Below are 24,330 nucleotides of genomic sequence, written 5' to 3' on the forward strand. Positions count from 1 at the left end.
ACACTGGGGAGTAGCATAGAGTCACGGCAGAATGAAGGCACCGTGAGAGGGCAGCTCGGCCAGGTGGGGCCCTCACTGCCAAGCAAGGGGACTTTGCTAGTCTTGGCAGGTCTGTGCCGGGGACGAGGGCTGGACGCGGGGGCTGCTTCACCAGGGGTTCCCAGCAAGGGACTCGTGGAGGCCATGCCATCTCTGTGGCTTGAAAGAAGCAAATGCACATTTGCATGCATGTGCATGTGCATGTATGCATATGCATGTCTGGTGTGCGTGCATATGTGTGTGTGGCGTGTGCATGTGTGTGCATTACGTACATGTGTGTGTTGTGCGTGCATGCGTGCGCATATGCTCATGTCACTATTCCCCTTTGGTGCCTCTGTGTTTCTTGAGATTTATGTTTATTTAGGTTTAACACATTTTATTGAAGTTATGAGTTTACAAGTCTATTTTTTCCTTCTGGTTCCTTAAGGGCTATATTTTATGTCTGAGCGAATGACTAAATAGACCAACAGATGCGTTCATGAAAATTCATGGTGCAATGGAAGTGCTGTTCTCCATGGAGGGTGGGTGGGTGGGATTGGTTCCTTCCAACACACGATTCTCCCCCACCCTCAGGGGCCCCTCGCACCAGCGCTGGTGTCCTAGGCTGTCCCAGCGGGAGCTGTGTACTGCCCCCCTGCTCTGGGAGGGGCTGGTGCCTTCTGTGGTCTGTGCCTGGGCTCCCGGCTGACCCTCCTGCCTGAGCAGCGGGGTGGGGCACTGCCTGCAGAGGGCTTTCACTTTTGCCTGCATGAGGCAGGTGAAAGTGTCATGATAATCCCACTACAGAGGCTCCCATCACCACTGTTTGTGCAAATAAACCCTACATGGCCACTACATTGCATCTGCCTCACTGAATACCCCAAAACTAAAGCCGGAATGAAACTCATTGGTAGGAGATTTGATTATAAACATTTTTTTCTTCCCAAATTAAACGAGAGATTCAGAAATCAGCTCCAATAAAAATATCCTCATTTTGTGAGGGCCAGTCGCCTTTACCCACGGGGCTGACCCTCCTTGGGGAGGTAGCTGCAGTCAGCTGTCCTCTGCAAGGCAAGTCCCGTGGGCTCCAGGAGCCTCGTCCACAGGGCAGCCACCTGCACACACAGCCCTGCTGCCTGTCCCTGCCTGGGCAGGCCCACCCCTGCTTGACTCTCAGGGGCTTTCCCATAGGAAGGCTGTCTCACAGTACTCGTGTCTCTCAAAGCACTTCCTTGCCCCTTTCAGCAAGAAGCAGGGACTCCTTATGCTGTTTTGTCCCCTTTGGTGCAATTCTTTTAGAACCCAAATTCTACTTGGACCAATGACATGAACTCGGTAGGACAAATATCCCTCAGGCTCTGAGGTTGGGGGAGTAACGTTCATTTCTGAGGTCAGCTGTGTATTCTTAAGGACTCAAGCTGCCTGCACAGAGCTTTTCTTACCCCTCTCTCCAGGAGCATGTCCCGGAAATGGGTCACACGTTCCTCCAGGGGCAGGAGAATCTGAGGCGGTGGCGTTTCCGTGGCCTTGTCCCCCTTCTCTGTGCCATCTGGCTCTGGGCTGGCATGGCCTTCGGTCCTTCAGGGGCATAAGACACAAAGCGGTAGGTAAGTGCGCCACTGCATACCTACCTAGATTTTATTTCAACCTTCAAACCCTCCAGTAAACTGTAAATGCAGACATTCTTGGAAAATCCCTTTCAAAGCCTGGCCAGGTCAGCCCAGCAAAGGCAGGGATTTTTATGGGAAATTTCCTGGGCGCACTGGAGAAATTCAGGATGCCGTTTTCTTGTGTTGGTGGCCAGAAGTTGAGACAGAAGCCCAAGTCTTCCACCAGCCGTCCTCGGGAGCAGTGAGAAAAGAGGATGGGCAGGTGTGGGCGGGGAGCTGCACACCTGGGTGCCTGCCTGGGCTGCAAGCCTCATGGCAAGCCCCGGGTCCCATCAGTTTGTTGGGAGCTCTGGGGCACCAGTGTAAGTCAGCACAGCTCACTTGGAGAGCAGGAGAGGAGGCCCAGAAGGAAAGCGACTGGCTGGAGGCAATTCAGGGCGTGGTCCAGTCCCATCCACCCCTCTGGCATCTGGTGGGAGCTTGGCCTTCCCCACCTCTGCCTGTCCAGGGCGCCCAGGGAATGGCGAATAAGTGACTTTCTATGTCAAACATGGGGCTTCTACTCATAGGGTTTGTACTATGGATGAATCCAACCTAATACAAAACGTGCAGCAGGAAAAAATGGTTGCTCAGCTCACCTGGGCATTTTGTTTATAGACCAACTATTTCAGGAGAACTTACACTTTTTCTGGTTATGTGATGAGGTAGAATTTTGAAAGAAAAAAAATTTACCAGTGTATTTGAAACTGCATTATATTCCAAAGGGTATAATTAGGATTTCTTTGTAATAAATTTTCCCTAGTTAAAAACAGAATGTGGAAACAAGGCTTGCATTATTGCGACTTGCAATAAGATAAACAGGAACATTCTAAGTTCACCGATGATCTCATATCATAGTTCATTCAACAGAATATTCCATTCAGAACCATTTGGACACCTTCCAAACTGCTCAGCTCTCAGGTCAACTAGAACTGGTCCAAAGCAAATGAAAACTAGCTAAGTATATTCTTGATATTCTTATCGTACTTTTAACAAAGTGTAATTTCTAATGCTTTTAATTAAGAAGGCTCAGGCAAGCCTTCAGCCGCGGGTGAGAGGCCGCCGCCCCAGGAACCCACTTTTGGGCCCCCAGGGACCTTGCTGCTTGAGCGAGGTGGGCACGTCCCATCTGGCGGTGGTCACTGAGCTGGAAAAGCCTTGTGATGCTGGCCCATTGCTTGGGAAACACCCCAGGTCCAGCGCACAGGTCAAAAGGGGCTTCCAGCCAGGGAGCTGCTCCCCTACTCTGCCCCCGGGACGGCATGCTCCTTTGGAGACACTGTGCTTGGCCGTCCCCGAGCAGGAGGGTCTGCTCCCTGGCCAGCACTCAGGCCTTCACCTCCGGCCCGCCTCTGACAGCCCCACTGTGAGTGCTGTGTGTGCTCCCCTGTGCGCGTGGGCATGTGTGCACACATGTGTGTGCACACGTGCACGTCTGTGTCTCCCCCAGGTGCTGGCAGGTCTGTGAACCAGGCCTTCTGAGTGTACCCCATGCAGAGGGTAGGGGATGATTCAGCCAAGCTCACGGGGCCTGGCCTGGGCATGGCTCGAGGCCGCCATGGCGAGTGCCCACGTCATTGCCTTGTGGGCTGCGGATCGAATGTGTCCATTTGGGGCTGAGGGACTCAGGCCACGGGGCGAGTGTCCGCCTCCACCCTGCGTCCAGAGGCTGCCTCTCTCAGGTGAGCTGTCCTCAGGTCAGAACCTCACCCTGACACACGCTGCCTCCGTCAGCGCGAGACCTGTCAGAGTGCCAGGGACATGAAATGGGAACGGCCATTTTCATTGCCTAGTCAGAGAGAGAGAGAAGAGAGGGGTCGGAGGGGAGGAGGGAGAGAGGAAGGCAGAAGGTGAGGAAAGAAGAGTGGAAGATGGGAGGGAAAGGAGAGGAGGAGAGAGAGGGAGAGATGGAGAGAGACAAGGGGGACAGGAGGAGAGAAGGGGAGGGGGAAAGGGGAGAGAGAGAAAGAAGGGGAAACCCAGGAGACTGCCTTTGGCCTCCCCTCTTCCACAGCAGGTGCATTTCGGGAGGTTTGCTTCCCAGTGAGCCTGCGGCCCGCTGTCCACTCCCACATCCAGACTCGGATGCACACCACCGTGTGACCCACACGGGCAGGAGCTCAGACTAGGGAGCTGGATGGACGGAGGTTCAAATCTCGGTTTGGGGACACACTGAGCTCGACAGGCCTCAGCTTCCCCAGTGGGAGGAAATGGCTCCCGGGCAGGGACTGCAGTGAGGAGCCGGTGAGCTCAGAGGTTGATTCCTCCCAGCAGCCCTCGCTCAGGGGCTCCCCCCTTCCCACTCCCGTCCCCCCTGCCCCATGTGAGCACACCGGACTGTGCACGCTGCACGCACAGTGGACTTGCAGTGAAACCCAGGAGCCGGCCAGGCCCTGCAGCCCTGTGCCGAGTGGCATTTGCACATCATCAGGCGGTTCAGAGCCGCAATGTGCAGCACAGTGACCACCTCCAGCCCCTCGGGACCTGATGGCCTGTGGTCACTGCCCCCACTAGCGCCACCACCGAGATTGCACCAAGAGAAGTACTGGACACGACCCTTTCCTAAAGGCAGGAGACGGGAGGGCAGGAGAGGCAGGTGCCAAAGGACAGAGACGGGGTGCCCGAGGGAGCACCTACCCGGCTGAGGGGCTCCTACAGGTGAGGGGATCGCACTGGAAAACCTCCGATTTGCCTCCTGCACACACACCCTAACCCACCGTAAAGCAGCCACACCCCCCTCCTTCCTGGGGAAGGCGCCTTTAGGATGAGAGGCCACCCATCTCCATTCTTTGGCTAAAGAATAAAGCGCTGCTTTGCTTCACTGAATCTGTTTCGTTCTATCAGTGCAAGCGACACACGGGACAGGAGATGCGCTGCAAGGGTCTGGCCCAAGGGGGGCCATTACAGGATTCCTTCACGGTAGAGCCTCCCCGATCACTCAGTTGCGACCACAGATGAAGAAGGGTTTGGGGAAGCAGCTCATACACACCCACTGTGGAAGGGTCTGCTCCAGGCACTTGGGGTACAAGGCCCCCCTCCTGAGGCCCACGCTACAGGGAAAAACGGGGACCCGCAAACAAGCCTAGGGAACCCGGTGTATTCAGAGATGCTACGTGCTTAGGAAAGTTAGACAAACCCAGAGGCCCCCTGCACCCCTAGCAGAAACCCCCAGAAGCTGGGTGGGGGTGTCCCTCTCCGTCACTGCGTTATAAATAGAGTGCTTCCTCTTCTGACCTGCTGTCGTTACAAAGCCAACGCAAGTGCTCCCAGGGCATTGCCCCTGGGGGTCCACATTCAGCCTCCCTCTTCCTGCATCCAACCTCAGATACATGCCCAGGGAGTGTTCTTGGGGACCATTACAGACCCCAACACAGAAGGTCCATCTAAGGCTGGGACTGGCACCACTCACTCTCTCTGTCAACCATGATTGAGGGAGGAGCACGGCTAGTGGCAGAGCCAATCACCATGCCTCCCAGGTTTCTCTTAGGATACCCACGTTCAGCTTGTGAATGTTCTACCTGGCATTCTCTCCATGAGGTCAGGCTGAGAAATGGAAACATTTCCTCCCTGGGGACGACAAGGTGAGGGGCTCCTGCAGCCAGCATGACACTCCATGGTTTTGTCACTTCCAATCTGCCTCTCGACTACAGGGAAAACTCTTCAAAGGCCTGGCCTCTGGCTCATTCATGTGCTTTTTTCCAGCACTCAGCACTGGGCATGGTGCCCCAAACCAGTGAATTAATGTTTGTTGAATTAGATTCCTGGTTGAGCTTGTTTCTTGTGATTTCCTTGGAGACACATTAAATGTTGCTGAGCTCAAGAGTTCACTCTCTAAAGAGAAGAGGTTGCCATCGGTTTTTGGCATCCCAATAGGCTCTCGCCATTCCCGCTTCTGCTCTGGCCCTGTGTAGAATGGAATTAATACATTTTTTTGTACATCTCTGGATTTTGTGGCTAACCGTTTGCATTGAGTTCTGTTCCCATTGAACATGTTGTCAAAGGAATTCATAAACAAGGCTGCTTTGGTCAATGCCCCGTGGTTTGATATTTGCTACATCCCAGCCAAGCAGGAGCAGAGGACAATGTTCTAGGAATCCAGCAAGGTAGGCGTCCTTGGCCTATCTCCTATTAGTTGTCTGTCCGCGGACATCCATCAAGACCTAGTTTCTTTTCCTCCACAGTGGTTGCAGCAACAACAGGATCAACACCAGAGGAAAGGCAGGAGGCATGGCGAGCAGGTGTAAGACTTTCATAAAAGTTTGATATCTATGGACAGACAGACCTAGCTCTGACCTGGACTTTCCCACTGGCTAGCTATATGTTATTGGGACCATCTCATCTTGTAGCTGACTCTCTGTTTTGTTTAATCTGTAAAGTGGAAATAATAATGTTACCAGCCACTTGCACTCAGGATCTTCTGTAAGAAGGAGAGGGAATACTACGAGCATGTCCATTTGCTGACCACTCTCTGTGTGCCAAGCCTGCTGCTCTCTGCATAGGTTTGCCCCACCCTTCCCGCAACCCTACGGGCAGCCTGCGGGCCCCCCACATTCACAGGTGGGGAAGGAGCTGGCCTCTGAGGAGCTCTGCACAAGGGCGGGTCCTGGAAAATAACACCACCACTGTGCTGCTGCCCCAATGATGACGGCGACGGTCAAGGAGGCGACAGTGGTGTGGGGATGATGATGATGATGACAGTGAGGAACACGAGGAGGAGGAGGAGGAATATGGTGAGGAGGAGGACGATGAAGATGACAATTACGAATATGAAAATGACAATGATGAACATGACAATGATGATGAAGGTGATGAAGGCAATAGTGATGATGATGATGGCAGTGATGATGAAGATGACGATTAAGGTGAAGATGACAATGATGATGATGATGAAGAAGGTTAAGATGAAGATGACGATGATGACAGTGATGATGAAGATGATGAATGTGGCAATGGTGAGGATGAGGATGATGGGCAAGGAGGCAATGGTGATGACGCTCTATCTGCACTGTTTCTGGCTGTTTCTAATTGCCCACACCTGTCCTCCCTGGGCTGGGGTCTGGTTCTCCACTCAGCAGGTGACATCTCATCTTTTATTAGATTTAATGGATCTGGAGAGTCTGTTCTTTCTGCCAGCAAAGGAAACTAGGAATTTATCATCAAAACACCGCCAGCCTGTAACTCTTGTGTTAGACACAATATAAAATTCTGCAGGAATCAAAGTTTCTGTTAATCTTTTTGCCTTATGGGGCCTAAGGCATTGCATTGTGCGCTTGTAACAAATGGTTTTCAGATGAGACAAATTTTGAAAGATCTGTATTCTCCAGGTTTTTGGCCCTGAAGCTGGGCAATGCAGCACCGTGCCTCTGGCAGCTGTCAGGAAGATCTATGCCTCAGTCGGGCAGCTAGTGGTCCCTGGGAAGAGCTACTTCCTGACAGAGGCCAGGACACAGAGCTGTCTGGTCCTGTCTGTACCGCATTTTTCTTGTGGAGAGTAGGGATTAGAAGACAATGGCAGCACCAAGGAGGATGACTCTCCCAGGATGGAGTTACGGCCAAGGGCAAAGTCCTGGTGGTGGGAGCTTGGTGCTGTCCCCAAGCAGAGCTCCTGCATGGAGATGGATGCGCTTGGCGTGAAGGGCTACTCCCTGCCCTCACAGAGAGGCAACATTGTCCAGCATGCAGGGGCGAGGGCTCTCGAATGGGTGGGGACACACATGGTCTGTCCCCTGGCCACACTCACCTGACCCCCTGCTCTGCCTGGCTGGGCATTGCTCGACTTGCCAGCCTTCCCCATGCTGGCTCCTGTCATTATGAGCTCTGTCATGCTCTTGCCACCTCCTCGGTTTAGCATTGGCTTTGCCCTCTGGGTTCTGACCTGTGCAATCCTTGCAGCATTTCCCAGCTCAGTGCAGGCAGACCATCCCTACCCCCACTGTCAGCTGGATGGCTCCCTTCTGCATCTTCACATTTACCCATCTTGTTACGCCTTCACTATCCACAGGGCCATGACATGCTGAGGATGCCAGGAACAGATTTGGGCAGTCGGGGATGGGATGAGGATCAACAGACACTGGACCAGATGGACCAGAGGGTCCATCTTGGACCCTCTTTCGTAGCTCAGGAGTCCCCATAGGCAAAAGGTTTGGAAGGGCTTGAAGGATCTCCCAGGCGTACAGACTCATTCATCAGTTTGGAGAGTACCCCTGCCTCTCAATTGTCCATCTGTCCTTTGGCCATTTGAGGCAAGGTGTTCTGCTGCTCAGGGAAGATGGCCTCCTGGTTGGGCAGACACTGAGCTTGGACCCTCTGAGTATAGCAGAAGCAGGTCAGATTTGATGCTGAAGATGGGGGCATTGGTTAAGAGCCTGTTCTATAACATGGTCTCTTCGGTTCTGATGCTTGGCTTGGCTTGGCTGAGGCACAGAGCTTTCTCAGCATTAGGAGGCCCTTGAGTATCCCATAGGAACACATTTCTGTACCTGTAAATGAGAAGCAAGTAGTGGTCTCCTCATTTTGGAACTGATGCCTGATGATGCTGTAGTGCCCAAATCTGTCATCCTCCAGTGATGTGCCAGGAGACCCATCCTTTACTCCATTCCCTTGCTGGTTGTCTCCTGATTGCATTGGGAGGATTACCAGCCTAGGGCATGCATGGGCCAGAGCAGAGCTGGGGGAACTACTTGGGATATTTGTGGACTGGGGGTGCAGCTTACAGAGGCTGTTTGGCTGTTTTTTGTAAACTATTTTCTTACCTCTACTTGTTGCCTCCAGGTATTCCTTTTGGGGATATTGGAACCCACTATCTGGATTCACACATACCATAGGATACAGAATTCTAAAAATATTCTAAGATCTAAAAAATAAAAGACAAATGTTCATGATGCTAAATAAAGCAAAGACAGAAAAGCAAAAGCTAACTAGTGAAAGGAATGGTGGTGGCAGAGGGGAGGCTTGTAATCTCCTCACATCCCCCTTAAAAGCAGATACAGCTATGAGGATAACAATGAAACAAGGGTGGGTGCGCCTGGACCGCCGAACACGAGGGGTCCATGTGCATCGGCTCACGTGGCAGGTGCAAAGCAGGACTGAGCAGCCGCATGGGGCTGGCGTGGAGCTGCAGGGCAGGGCGGCCTGGGCCTGTGCACCTGCCCCCTGGGTAAAGTGTCCCACTGCGAGAACCTGCTGGAGCAGCATCTGAAATCAGAGGCGCCAGGGGCCCCGGGGAAGGTGAGGTGGGGAGCAGAGGTGCTGATCGCCCCAAGCCCGGTATGCATCCCAAATGCTTCACGAAATAACAGAAGAGGGGGTCCCGGCATGGAGGAACCAGCACTGTCAGGGCCACCCACCCCCAAGACCATTCCATGTGGGGCTGAGCATGAAACGCCTAGAGCCCCTCATCAGGTCAGCGCCACGGAGGGGTGGGGGGTGAGGAGGTGAGAAACGCGTCCGAGAATCTGATGGAAATTTTAACTGAAAATACAAAATGTGCTCATTGCTTAAAGAACAGGATAGATGACCTATCATAGCAGCACATATACCAGAACAAAAAAAATTCATTAAAAAATAATATTGGCAAAGAGAAAGATTTGAAAAAAGGTTAAACAGAATCCTATAAAGGTAGAAATGAAAGGGAAAAAAAAGTTTCAAAATTAAGAATAAATGAGAAGGAAGACAAGAATGAGTACATACCATAGATAAGACAATGCCTTAAGAGAAAGAGAAGACAAAAAGTAGAGGCAAAAATTGAAAAGTAATTAAGAAAGATACAAAAAGGAATTTAAAAAAAGGATGTGGGAGAAAGGCAAGGAAGAACCAGACAGTATACTTGGAGTCTCCAATAAAGAAACTCAGAGCAACACAGCAAGGCATATATTAAATAAGTAATAATTCAATAAAATGTCTTTATATAAAGCAGAGGTTCACCCACTGTTTGAAAGGGCACACTCATAGCTGGGAAAACTAGCCAAGCATTGGCCTCTAAACGACAAAGATAATAACTGTATTAGTTAGGGTTCTCTAGAGAAACAGAATCAATAGGAAATATTAATAAATATAAAATTTAGAAAAGTGTCTCACATAACTGTGGGAATGTAGAGTCCAAAATCTGTAGGGCAGGCAGTGAAGCTGATGATTCTGAATACCATAGGAGAGGCTAGCTGGCCAAAGCAGGAAGAGAGCTTGTCTCTTCTGAATACTCCTTAAAAGGCTTCCAGTGATTAGATTAAGCATCATTCATTAAAGAAGACACTCCCCTTGGCTGATTACAAATGGAATCAGCCGTGGATGTAGCCAACATAATTATGATTTAATAATATGAAATGTCCTTATAGCAAAAGACAAGCAAGCACTTACGCAACCAGACGAACAGGTACCAGCATCTGGCCAAGTTGACATGTGAACCTGACAATGACAGTCCACCCCTTGTCAACTTGGCAGCTATACTCGTCACCTTAGACCATACCTAATTTCTAAATAGAAAACAATAAAAGACACATTTTTTTCTCACCTAACAATACTCAACTATCCTACATATAAATGGAAACACATTCAATCTCTCCAGAATAGGGTGCAAGTCTTTGGGTAATATTCATTCTTAAACTTGATATCTTACAACTTAAATACTATAACATGAACAAAATGGCATTACAGTCCTCATTTCTGTAACTGATCACATAGCTGTAGTGCATATTTATCACTACCTCCTTCCACTATCCATTCCATGTTCCCTTTACCCTCAGCAAGCACTTCAGCCGGCCATGGTTCTTAGCCTGGTGGGCTTCTTCATTCTTGAAATTTAAGAGCTGTTAGTAGTCTTGCCCGGATTGGATTGTTGCAGTTTTCCATTGATTTTAATCATAGGGCATGGTAGTACTAAAAGACTCCCTAGGGGATCTCCTATAGTCCAGGAAAACTCTTCTTTACCTCCATTGTGAAGTTGCAGTCCTGTTTCATTCTGATGGTCAGGGTCAATCACCCTAGCCAGTAATGTAATTCCCTTCTTGGCATTACATCTGTTGATCCAGGGCATGAGTAGCCCAAAGTGACCAGGTGGCAGTCTTAGGTTCCAGTTCAATGGAATCATTGTTATTTCTCCTGGCGGAATCATCCTCCCTTTTGGAACGAAAACCTATAGGCCAGAGGAGCTCAGGGTCACAGGGACAGGAAGCAAAAATTTTCCAATAGTTCACTAGGGGTAATAGTGAGTGGTGTCACTCTCATTTCCATTCCTTGGTTCCTGGGCCCATGGATCCTGGCTATGGGAGAAACAGCACCAGACAGCAGATGCTGATTCAGAGCATATACAGTTTCCTGGAAAACATTACCCAAGCCCTTCAAGGTATTGCCACCTAGTTGGCACTATAATTGAGTTTTCAAAAGGCCATTCCACCATTCTATCAATCCAGCTGCTTCTGGATGATGGGAAACATGGTATGACCAGAGAATTCCATGAGCATGTGCCCATTCCCGCACTTCATTTGCTGTGAAGTGTGTTTCCTGTTCAGAAGCAATGCTGTGTGGAAAACCATGATGATGGATAAAGCATTATGTGAGCCCACAGATGGTAGTTTTGGCAGAAGTATTGCATGCAGGGAAAGCAAATCCATATCCAGAGTATGTGTCTATTTCAGTTAGAACAAATCGCTGGCCCTTCCATGAAGGGAGTGGTCCAATGTAATTAACCTGCCACCATGTGGCCGTCTGGTCACCCTGGGGAATGGTACAATTTGGGGGGTTGAGTGTGGGTCTTTGCTGCTGGCAGATTGGGCACTCAGCAGTGGCTGTAGCCAGGTCAGCCTTGGTGAGTGGAAGTCCATGTTGCTGAGCTCATGCATAACCTCCATCCCTACCACCATGACCACTTTGTTTATGAGCCCATTGGGCAATGACAGGAGGTGCTGGGGAAAGAGGCTGACTGGTATCCACAGAACGGGTCATCTTATCCCTTGATTATTAAAACCTTCCTCTGCTGAAGTCACCTGCTGGTGTGCATTCACATGGGACACACATACCTTCAGGTTTTTAGCCCACTCAGAAAGGTCTATCCACATACCTCTTTCCCAGACTTCTTTGTCACCAATTTTCCAATTCTGGTCTTTCCAAGTCCCTGACCATCCAGCCAAACCATTAGTAATAGCTCATGAGTCAGTATATAAATGCACTCGGGCCAGTTCTACTTCCAAGCAAAATGAACAGCCAGGTGCACTGCTCGAAGTCCTGCCCACTGGGAGGATTCACTCTCACCACTGTCCTTCAAGGACACCCCCAGAAAGGGCTATAGTGCTGCAGCTGTCCACTTTCAGGTGGTACCTGCATATCATGCTGAACCATCTGTAAACCAGGCCCGAGTTTTCTCTTCTTCAGTCAATTTACTGTAAGGAACTCCACAAGAGGCCATAGCTCTGGTTGGGAAAGAGAAGGTAATGTGGCAGGGGTGGAGACCATGGGCATTTGAGCCACTTCCTCATGTAACTTACTTGTCCCTTCAGGACCTGCTCTAGCCCTATCTCGTATATGCCATTTCCATTTTATGATGGAGTGCTGCTGCACACACCCAACTTTATGGCTTGGTGGGTCAGACAACACCCAGCTCATGATAAGCAACTCAGGTCTCATGGTAACTTGGTGGCCCATGGTTAAGCATTCAGTCTCTACTAAGGCCCAGTAGCAGGCCAAAAGCTGTTTCTCAAAAGGAGGGTAGTTATCTGCAGCAGATGGTAAGGCTTTGCTCCAAAATCCTAAGGGTCTGCATTGTGATTCTCCTACAGGGGCCTGCCAAAGGCTCCAGACAGCATCTCTGTTTGCCACCGACACTTCCAGCACCATTGGATCTGCTGGATCATATGGCCCAAATGGCAGAGCAGCTTGTACAGCAGCCTGGACCTGTTGCAGAGCCTCCTCTTGTTCAGGTCCCCACTCAAAATTAGCAGCTTTTCTGGTCACTTGATAAATGGGCTGGAGTAGCACACCCAAATGAGGAATATGTTGTCACCAAAATCCAGAGACCAACTAGCCATTGTGCCTCTTTTTTGGTTGTAAGAGGGGCCAGATGCAGCAACTTATCCTTCACCTTATAAGGGATATCTCAACATGCCTCACACCACTGGACACCTAGAAATTTCACTGAGGTGGAAGGTCCCTTTATTTGTGTTAGATTTATCTCCCATCCTCTGACACGCAAATGCCTTACCAGTATGTCTAGAGTAGTTACTACTTCTTGCTCACTTGGTCCAATAAACATGATATCATCAATATAATGGACCAATGTGATGTCTTGTGGGAGGGAGAAACGATCAAGGTCTCTGCAGACAAGATTATGACATAAGGCTGGAGAGGTGATATACCCCTGAGGTAGGACAGTGAAAGTATATTGCTGACCTTGCCAGCTGAAAGCAAACTCTTTCTGGTGGTCCTTACTAACAGCTATTGAGAAAAAAGCATTTGCCACATCAATAGCTGCATACCAGGTACCAGGGGATGTACTGATTTACTCAAGCAATGATACCACATCTGGAACATCAGCTGCAATTGGAGTTATCACCTGGTTGACCTTACGATAATCCACTGTCATCCTCCAAGACCCATCTGTTTCCTGCACAGGTCAAATAGGAGAGTTGAATGGGGATGTGGTGGGAATCACCACCCCTGCATCCTTCAAGTCATTAAGAGTGGCAGTAATCTCTGCAATCCCTCCAGGTATCTGGTATTGCTTGTGATTTACTATCTTGCTAGGTAGAGGCAGTTCTAGTGGCTTCCACTTGGCTTTTTCCACTATAATAGCCCTCACTGCATGAGTTAGGGAGCCAATGTGGGGATTATGCCAGTTGCTCAGTATGTCTATTCCAATTACGCATTATGGAACTGGGGAAATAACTACAGAATGGGTCTGGGGTGCCCCTGGACCCACTGTGAGACAGACCTGAGCTAAAACTCCATTGATTACCTGGCCTCCATAAGCTCCCACTCTAACTGGTGGACCAGAGTGATGTTTTGGGTCCCCTGGAATTAATGTCATTTCTGAACCAGCATCTAATAATCCTCAAAATATCTGATCATTTCCTTTTCCCCAGTGCACAGTTACCCTGGTAAAAGGCTGTTGGTCTCCTTGGGGAAGGCTTACAGGAAGATTAACAGTATGAATTTGTGGACGTGTAACAGGGTTCTCCCCCAAAGAGACCAGTCCTTCTCTTCATTCAAGGGGCTCTGGGTCCTTAAACTATCTCAAGACTGGAAATTGATTAAGGGGACATGAGTCTGTCTTTTTGTAATTCATGTTAGACTTCTGTTCACTTGACCTAGAACTCTTTTGTTTATATGGCTCAAACAAGAATTTAATAGACTGCCCATCTATTGTATTTCTAGGTACTCCATGATTTACTAGCCAATGCCACAAATCTTTGTGAGTAAAATTATTTTGACTCCTGCGTTGAGTTTGCTGTCTATTATAATAGCCACGTCTACCCTGTCTTTGGTGATTAAGTGCTGCTACCTGGCTTCTGCCAACTTGGGATCTTGTCATCCCCATTGTGTTTAAGGATTCCAGCTCAGTGACAGCAGTTCCTACAGTAATATCTGACCTACAGAGAAGTACAACTACAGAGCTCTTCAGGGATGATGGCACTAGTCTCACAAATTTATTTTTCACTGTTCTGGTAAAAGGTGCATCTTCTGGACGTTCCTGGGGTGCAAGAGCAGGCTTTGCATGATAAATCCATTCTAACATTCCAATCTCTCTAAGCCTCTGGATCCCCTCATCTACATTATACCAGGGCAGTTCTGGCATTTCAACTTCAGGTAACATCAGCCATCTTTTGATCCATATTTCAATCAACCATACAAACAAACTGTTAATGCCTTTTCTAACCCCTCAAGCTATAATATTAAATGCAGAATCTCTGCTTAGTGGGCCCATATCAATAAATTCAGCCTGATCCAGCCTTATATTCCTCCCACCATTATCCCACATCCTTAAAATCCATTGCCACACATATTCTCCTGATTTCCGTCTATATAAATTGGAAAATTTTGGAGTATAATGTACTTTCTCATGTGTGATACTTTGTACCTCACCTTTAGGGCCCTGTTGGGACTTTAGTCTAGTTATAGGTCTGGAAGAAATGAGGGGTGGTGGGGGTTGTTCATGAAAAGAATTAGAAATACCTTCCAAGCCATTTGCATCAGGGCATTCATTTGCAGTTTCACCGGTTGAAGCAGGATTAATCACTCTAGGGTTAATCTCTTCAGGAGGAGGGTGGCCAACTCCTCGAGGCAGGCTGGAGGTGGGACGGCTATGTCTTCAGGAAAGACTATGACAGGGTTGTCTAGAGAAGACTCAGCATGACCTAGGGTTTCAACCTCTCCATCGACATCATTATCAATTCATATGTCACCATCCCATTTTTCAGGGTCCCACTCCTTTCCAATCAATGCCTTCACTTCAACGGCAGACACCATGCAAGATTGAGATTTCAGTTTACATTGTAAAGTTGCTACTCTAACAATAAGATTCTGAGTCTGATTTTCAGAGATTTCAAGTCTACAGCTACAGGAAATAAAATTTTCCTTCAAGACACTCACAGAAATGTCTAGAACTGTCAGATAGCACTTAAGCTTCTCGTTTGAAGGCTTAAGCCCATCCCTTTCACTCATTAATGTACATAGTGTATCTAACAACAGCCAGCCAACATCTCTATCCCTCCTATTTCCACAAAACTCCGTAAAGGTGTCAAAAACATTATCCCCCAGAGCCTGGCTTCATACAAGCAAAGCATTAGGAGAATCGAATGGTGATATTTTGACTACCTCTTTTGTCAACTCACTCCATGGATTGGGAGTGTCATTCTGATTATGGGAATCAGAGTCCTTAGTTCCTTCGAGTCCAGTCAGTTTGGAAAACCATTCATAAAAAAACATTTTTAAGATTCTGTTTCTTAAGAACTGCTCCTGCTACCAAGTTGTATTAGTGGGTTCTCTAGAGAAACAGAATCAAGAGGAAATATTCGTAAATATAAAATTTATAAAAGTGTCTCACAACTGTGGGAACGTAGAGTCCAAACCTGTAGGGCAGGCTGTGAAGCTGACGATTCCGATGGAGGGTCTGGATGAACTCCATAGGACAGGTTCACGGGCTGAAGCAAGAAGAGAGCCTGTCTCTTCTGAATCCTCCTTAAAAGGCTTCCAGTGATTAGATTAAGCATCACTCATTGCAGAAGACACTCCCCTTGGCTGATTACAAATGGAATCAGCTGTGGATTCAGCTGACACGATCATGATTTAATTCCATGAAATGTCCTCATTGTAACACACAGGCCAGCACTTGCCCAACCAGACAAACAGGTACCACCACTTGGCCAAGTTGACACATGAACCTGACCATGACAATAACTAAAATGGATTGAAAGGCATCTACTATATTCAAATCCAGGAGTTCCCAATGAATGGGTCTTTTCTGGTTGAGTTCCCAGGGGAATCAGCTACTATTTTGAACACTGAATTATAGGACAAGAGTCACATATTTATCCTGTCATTCCTGTTTAAGTTTTGCCTCCAGGGAACTAACTAGCTTACAAGGATGACTTTCTTTTCGTAGTAGTGGTCAAAGCTTGTAAACGGAGGGGCATGATAGAATTAAGATATGAGCATTTAACCTTAATGGCCCCTAAGGCAATACCGGATCTAAGTAAAAATCACAGAGTGCTGCTCAGACAACCAAGGAGTTCACACCTGATGAGGGAGGCTGCCTGATGGCACTGAGAAGCACTCTTTCCAAAAACTCCTAATCACACCTGATTCCCAGCCAGCCTCTAGCTCTGATTAGGAATCTACAGAAAATACAGGGGACAGAAGAACATGCCAGCCTCAACAGGGAAGGTATGGTATTCAGAGGGAAGCTCTTAGAATAAAAGACCTGATTTATTTTAAAAATAAACGGCGAAAGAATAGAAAAGAGAGTGAGGTGGGAATGGAGAAACCTAAATATGGAAAGATACTTAGGAGATAAACAACCAATACAAGGTATAAACCTGATTTGCATCCTAATTCAAAAGCTCATATTTTAAATAAAAAAATAAAACCATTGGAGAAATGTGAGCACTGACTGGAGGCTATTTGAATATCTTAAGGGACTGTTTTTTATTGTTCCTTTTTTAGGTGTGACCATGGTCCCGTGGTTATATGTTAAATATCCTTTTTGAAGATACACATCCTGAAATAATTGCAAATGAAATGCTATGATATCTGGGCTTCGAATCAGAATAATCTGGGGGAAGGGGCCCGGGATGGAGAGGACCAATCCTGACCTGGGGGTGGGTCTGGGGGTGGCAGATTGTTCACTTTTTTATGTTGAGCTCTTTCATAATAAAAAGTTAAAGGAGGTAAATTGCATAATACCTGCTAAATGGGTATGTCAATGTCACTTTCATTCCAGCATAGTTTAGAGACCTGGGTAAGTGCTTGGCTATGGAAAGACAATTGTCTTTGCTGTCTCATTTGCTTTGAGACAAATCACATCCTATTGGCTGTCTTGGAACTGCCCTGACCCATGTTTCCACCTCACACAAGCATTTCTCCTTGGTTTCTCCCTCCTGCCGAGCAGCTCCCTCCCCCCAGCTGCCCCCTCCTCTGGGGAACCCAAGTCCCTCTCTCTCTCCCTGCCCTGTCGCTGGGGGAGGAAATGTTGGCCTTTGTCTTCTCTAACCATCTCTACTTGCCTCATTCAAGCTGAACATTCTTCACAGTAGAAGGAATAATCAAATTGGACAGAATTACCCATCACTTATCATAAATATAAAAAAAAGCATTTTCCACAGGCACCAAGAAGAAATTGCCTCAGATTGTGATAAAGACATGTCCCCACAGGGTTAGAGAATGAGCACGGACTTCTGCTGTCAGCCTCGTGAATAAAGCAATGAGGTTGGTGTGGAAGGCACTCCCTGGCTTGACACTCTCCAAACCTTGAGTGGCATGCATCAGAACCTCCAGGAACCAGGTACATAGGGATTAATCTAATTCAATTAAAATATTCTTGAAGGTAGATTCACTTTCTGGAAAAGAAACAAATGGGTAAAGGCATTCAACCAGTGCCCACTATGCAATCTGTACAGGCTCATTCCATATGCCTTCAGGTATACCTGGTGTAAAGACATCTGAGAATTCAAGAAAATATATTTCAACTTCAAATAGCCACAGCAATTTCAGAAATCATAACTGTAATTTGAGTCAGAGTTTACAGGTTTCAGATTCCTAGCGGCTGGCTCCGGTGGGAAGGGAAGCTACATTTGGTGAGAAGCAGCAGTGATAGCTCTCAGCATAGAGAGCCACCCTGAGCTCATTGGCAGGTTGGAAAGGCTCCTGGGGATTTGAAATTCTGAAATTTCACTTAAAAAGGAGAGTTCAAAAGCCATAAGGGGGTCTAAGTAGAGCTGGACATTAGAAGTGTCTTCTAAAATGCAAGACCATCTCCAGGGTAGGCTCACTTTCCAACACTCCAGAGCATGAGTGGGGATGGGGCAGCCCTCAATCCAGAGAGGGAGGTCTTCAGAGATTCCTGAGTGGGCAGGGTACCCCCCTGCCCAGCCTGCTTCTGGCTTCAGGAGCACTCAGAGGAGGGAGGGAAGGGGAGAGAGAAAATGGCAGCATGGAACAATATCCAGCAGACCTCATCTGTCTCTTTTTTCTGGATTCCTTTCCATTCCTTTGAAAATCCTAAGTATTACTGAACACTCAACTGAAACACAACCTCCATGGGTCTTCAGGACCCCACAATCTTGGAGGAAATGTCCGGACTCCATTATCATGGGATTCAATGTGGAGAGAGACACACAGCCCTGGTGTGGACGAAAGGCTGTAGACCTGACCCCATGGGGCTCCCCATCCAAGCATGGGAACTGAAATGAAGCAGTAGCTGCTGCTCTGGCATGCAGAGACACAGTCTTGGTCATCCAGAGACCAAAAGGAGAAGCCAAGAGAACCAGAATTGGTGGAAGTTTCCTGTACCCAGGAGGAAGCTAGAAGCAGCTGAGCTGTGATTTCTTACAGGCTGGGGAGCTTCACCAGAATAAGAAAACCAGAGTGCAAACCCAAGACTCAAGGGCTGGAATGGGAACAGTGTAAAAACAGAACACAGGCAGGGAGACACAGATCAGGAGTGCTCTGGGTATAATTTGCTTCCGTTTTTGGCTTTCACTACAATAAGTTGACTTGCAGGGTGCACCAAGCCAGGGAGAGAAGACACATCGCCACAGGGCAGCCTGGCAGCCTTTGTCTGGTGGTGTTGAATCTGAGCAAGGCCCAGTGACCTTAGGCACATCTTGATCATTTGACCCTTTGTCCTGGGCCGAAGCTCCCTGAGCCTAGAAGAATGTCTTCTAGTCTGTGTGTCTACAGGGCCAGATCCAAAAGCAGGCTGGCAGGTTTGTTCAACGCATGCCTGCAAGAGAGGACTTGTAACTTTGCCAAGGTGATATGCCTGGGAAATAGGAATGAGTGCTTCATCCTTCTGCTTTCCCCAGGTTGTGCCTTTCTCGTGGATGGTGCCTTCCTCCACTCCATCAGTCAACGAGACAGAGGTGAGAAGCTCCCAGACTCATAAGCCTGGACAACACTGGGGCCTGGCCTGAGGCTTACTGCACACAGGAGGCGTTTAGCATCAGGTGAACCTCAGTGTGGATATGGAACAGTCTCTCCAACTCTCATTGGGGAGTGATGTGCCTACTGCTCCAGAGGACCTGCCTGCACGTGGGCACCATGTGGGATGCGATGGGAGAGTCCCGAGGCCGGGAAGACCCTGAGGCTCCCAGCAAACCCCGGGCATCTGGAGCTTGACTGTATGAATGGACCCCCTCATGAAGGACGATTCTGAAATGGTTCTCCGCTCCCTCACACAAGGGAGCACATAGACCTCTCATGGGTGTCATGTTGTCATCTCAGTGTTCTCACGCCTGCTGCCAATGGGGAAGGTCCCGAGGCATGCCACGCCAGCTGTCCTCCATGCCACGGTGGGCATTTGCACATTCATGCAGATGTGCGATGCTAAGCTGGCTCTCGCCCCACTGTGGGTCCGGTAAGGTGAAGAGCAGGCGGAGAGCTAAACACAGTCAGGTCAGCTGGCCCAGAAGTGATTCTAGGTTTTCCTCCAGTGCTCAGATGTCAGCTGCACCTCCACGGGAGGGGAACATTTCCTGTAAACTGGAAAGAGAGCTCTGCCTGTTCACCCAGCCTCACACAGTGCTCATGGCCCGTGTGGAATATCGCACGATGATGCACAGATCTCGTTATTAAAGTTGATGCCAGGTCTCCCTTTAAGAAATGCACACATTTTATAATCTCATTTGAAGACAAAATGAATGCCAGGGAATATCTACGTCTCAGTCTAAAAAGGCAGATTAAAATTCCCTGGTACAGTGGTGCTGGCACGTGCAATCTTTGCAAGGCAGAAATCCATGAGGCACGGTGAAGGAGTCCCTAATGACGTACGATGTGGACTCAATGCCATTTATAAAACCACAGGTTTCTCTATAGGATCAAATGAGCTACTAGATTCATGAATTATGTAACAAGAACAACTTAAAAGTGTAGGCATATTAATAATTTGTTTTCTATGCATGTCAAAGACCACAAAGAGATAATGCACTCTACAATCTTATGAAGTTACCCAGAAGACAAACCCAGAGGCTAGCTCTGCCACTGGAATGTAAATAGCACTGTTGTTATCAAGGGACATATGAAAAATATCATTTTATAACCACATAAATTGGGAGTTCACATATTTTACAGCATTATCTTATAGCGTTTTAAAAAGTATTGCTTTCACTTACTCATAATTAATTTTCCTGGAGTTCTAGAAATCATTTATATTGAAATAAAAGTGAGTTGCCTCATACACTTTGGGTGAGGACAGAGCATGGGGTGCCAGCCCCTCCTTTCTGATGGTAAAAGGGGTTTTTCCTTCTGTTTTTTCCCAGTTGACTCCCTACGATATGGGTTTCACTTGGGATCAGAGTCCCAGAGGGGAGTGGTTGCAAAGCCTCCAGACTTGGAATTGCATTACCATCAATATTATTATTATTATTGTTATTATTATTATTATTATTATTTGTCTTTGATGGTGTGGTGGTTTGGAGCTATGCACCTCAGTAAAACACGTTCTAAAATTTAATCCATTCCCGTGGGTGTGCACCCATTGTAAGTAGGACCTTTGGATGAGGTCACTTCAGTTCAGGTGTGACCCATGTCAATCAGGATGTGTCTTAATCCCATTACTGTAGTCCATTATAACAGGATTTAATTCAGATGGAGAGAGAGGGAGCCACAGAAGGAGCAGACAGAAGCTGAAAGTCAACAGAACCCAGAAGAGAAAGAGTGGCCAGGAGAGGAGGTCATGTGCATTGCCATGTGAGAAGCTGAGAATCAAGGATCTCTTGCAACCAGCCCCAGAACGACAGTCTTTGGGAAGAAAGCATCACCTTGATGACACCTTGATTTGGACTTCTCCTCACCTCAAAAACCATGAGCCAAAAAATTCCCATTGTTTAAGCCAACCCATTGCATGGTATTTGCCTTAGCAATGAAGAAACTACACAATGGCGGAGTCCTTCCTCTCTGGATAGGCCTCCCCATCCATAGTCAGGTCCAGGTGCGGTACAGAACCCCAGGTAGACAGATCATACGCCACATGGCTCTGGGGATGGCACCTCAAGGTCTTGCTTGGGTAGGGGTGGGCCCCCCTAATGCCCCTCCCACCTGAAGACCAGGTCAGAGGCCCAGCCAGGGAGAACATGCTTTGGATGTGGCCACCTTGGACTGTTGAGAAGAGAGGACCCAGGTGTATGGCATGTTGGGGGAAAGCAGGACAGAAGCCACAAGAGGCCCTTCTTGATGCTTTTATGTTGTTGGGTATTCTAATTTTGGTTCTTTCTCATAGTTTAGATATCCCATGTTTGTGGCTCCCTTCAAACCAAGCCAGAAAATTACAACATTCACATATACTGCTCTAGTTTGCTAACTGCCAGAATGCAATATACCAGAAATGGAATGGCTTTTAACAAGGGGAACTTAATAACTTGCTAGTTTACAGTTATAAGGCCGAGAAAATGTCCCAATTAAAACAAGTCTATAGAAATGTCCAATCAAAGGCATCCAGGGAAAGATACCTTGGTTCAAGAAGGCCAATGATGTTCAACGTTTTTCTCTCAGCTGGAAGGGCACATGGCGAACATGGCGGCATCTGCTGGCTTTCACGTGGCTCTACAAAAAGGGACTGTCTCCAAAATGTTTCCTCTTTTAAAGGATTCCAGCAAGCAACTCCACCTTCAGTGGGTGGAGACACACCTTCATGGAAATCATCTCATCAAAAGTTACCACACACAATTGGGTGGGGCACATCTTCATGGAAACAATCAAAATGCTCCCACCCAGCAATACTGAATGAGGATCAAAGGGCGTGGCTTTTCTGGGGTCCACCACAGATTCAAACCGGCACATTGGGTCTTCAGCAAAGGCCATGGTGACTACCCTTCCCTCTGGGCTGTACACACTCACGTGAGAACATGCCGCATTACATTAAGAGCTTATGATGTTAGGTCAGCTTTACCTCTTACAATGAAGCCACCAATTGCAGAATGCCAAAGACAAAAAAATGCCATGACAGAGAATATTTCAAGCTAAGAGATGTCTTTGGGTCAATACAAGAAACCTATTTCTGAATGACATAGAAATGTAAATGTGTTTCCAAAGCCATAGAGCCAGTGATAATCAAAAGTGCAAAAGAGCAATTTTAGTCTTTGATGCTATGAAAAGTCATTAATTTAGTAGGAAACCCCAAGCTCATCAACAGGCAAAACCTGGCATCTAATGAAGGGGCTAGAAGCCACGCAGATTACTGATAGTTTCTTCTCTCATACTTTCTTTTGAGTATAATTTTATCTAATTTCCAAATCAAATGACACTCTCTTGCTGAATTCCCAAAACAATTCAATTAATTGAAATAGATCCTAACTTCTTAAAATAGGCAGCACATTGAAAAACCAGGTGTGAACTATAAAAAAGCCTATATGTTTGAAATGGGCAGAAACTCTCGGCAATGTAAAAAAGGGGGGAAATTGAACAATTAATCAATTTTCTGTTCTCAGAGAAGATTTGAGATCATGCATCATGGACAGATTCCATTAAACAGAAAATAACAATCCATTTGAAATGGCACTTACCAGATAAGTTAAAATATTTTAATAAATGAAAGTGTGTCATTGTTATACACCTCTCTCAAGGAATTTTAGGAGAAATAACATGCGGACCTGCATTATTAGCACAATTGACTTAATTCCACCTTGCTTCATTGGTATGTATGTCAAAATGTACAACGGTTGGGTTAGGGTTCATATGAAATGTAAAGGACAGATAGAAGAATATCCAGAAATAATCTTCATTGTAGTTTACTTCCTTGTTTCTCAGTATGTTTGCTAACTTAGTCATACATTGCAGAAGGATTTTAAATGCTCACAATGAGGAAAATTTTTATTACTTATATCAAAAAAGGTCAAAATTGACTGATTTCAGCAGATCATGTGGAGGCCCATTCTCCTTCTGTAGATGCGAGAAGCTGTAATGTAACAGTACATGAAAGCAGCTGGGAGCTGGAGGAGCATCTGAGCATGTCCATAGTCACTTTTCCAATGATGGATAAACAATGCCAAGGTGATTGTGTCGGTTCAACCAGCCTGGGGCCATTAGCTCTGGACCAGGGTCCTGCAGGTCCTGGGGGTGGGGGCTGGGGAGGGGAAGGTGCACATTCCAATTTGGCCTTGGAGCATTCTGGATACAGGGGACAAGGAGGAAGCACCCGAACAGAATAGGCAAAGTTTAGGTAAACTCACCTATAAGCAAATGATGGACTTGATGGAAAATACTAGATCTTCACCCAAGTGCATGACTACTATTTACACATTTTCCTCCAAGAATTTCCTCAATGGGAGGGGAGGGCAGAGCCAAGCCACTGGTGATGACAGTGTGTGAAATTCCGGTTCATGAGAAGGGAGGTGAGGACCACCATGAGATTAAACGTTTTCCTCTTACAGAGGAATTTGCAGGGCAGAAATGACCTCAGAAATATACAATTACCAAGACTCCATGCACAACATCCACATTTGTTTCAAAGCTAGTTTTCAATTATGGAAGTCATTCAGACGATTAAAACTACAATTAATGTTTTCTCGTTACAAATGCCAACTGTTCAGAATTCGAGGCCAGTTCCATGGGATAATAAGCAAAGATTGAAATTGGGCTGTGAGGGCAGATAGCCAAGTTATTTTGGATCCTACCAAGTTCTTCCTCCTACACAAGTTCAAAATTCATCAAATAACTACTAGCTTTCCATTGCTTCTGCGCCTGAGGAAGCCATTGTGCTTATTAGTGTCAATGCCTCCATCAGAGGCATTCAGGGTCCTTCCCTTAGCCCACATACATGTCTTTGGTCCCCAAAAGTGATTTTTTAAGGAAAAGGGGATCAAGAGAACAGACATCTGTAAGATTAGGTGGGAGGTATCTTTATGCAAGAGCCCCCCCAGCAACTCCCCAGGATTCCCTCATACAGCGACTTGCAAACTTGGAGGTGCTACGGTCAGCAGGGGTCCAGAGTAGGAGAGAGGCTGTCCAGCAGGAGACATGCCTCCCT

General features: G+C 47.3%; 1 protein-coding gene across 1 annotated transcript in view; it reads right to left on the bottom strand.

Moving 5' to 3' along the window:
• The window catches only part of TCERG1L (transcription elongation regulator 1 like), a 215,433-nt gene that overhangs the window by 17,712 nt on the left and 173,391 nt on the right, over window positions 1–24,330 (bottom strand). The window contains exon 9 of the mRNA XM_077124440.1: window positions 1,461–1,596. Coding sequence (XP_076980555.1) covers window positions 1,461–1,596 — 136 coding nt within the window. The remainder of the gene's footprint in view (window positions 1–1,460; window positions 1,597–24,330) is intronic.

This window comes from Tamandua tetradactyla, chromosome 13 (genome assembly GCF_023851605.1).
Source record: "Tamandua tetradactyla isolate mTamTet1 chromosome 13, mTamTet1.pri, whole genome shotgun sequence".
In the NCBI taxonomy this organism is placed as follows: Eukaryota; Metazoa; Chordata; class Mammalia; order Pilosa; family Myrmecophagidae; genus Tamandua; species Tamandua tetradactyla.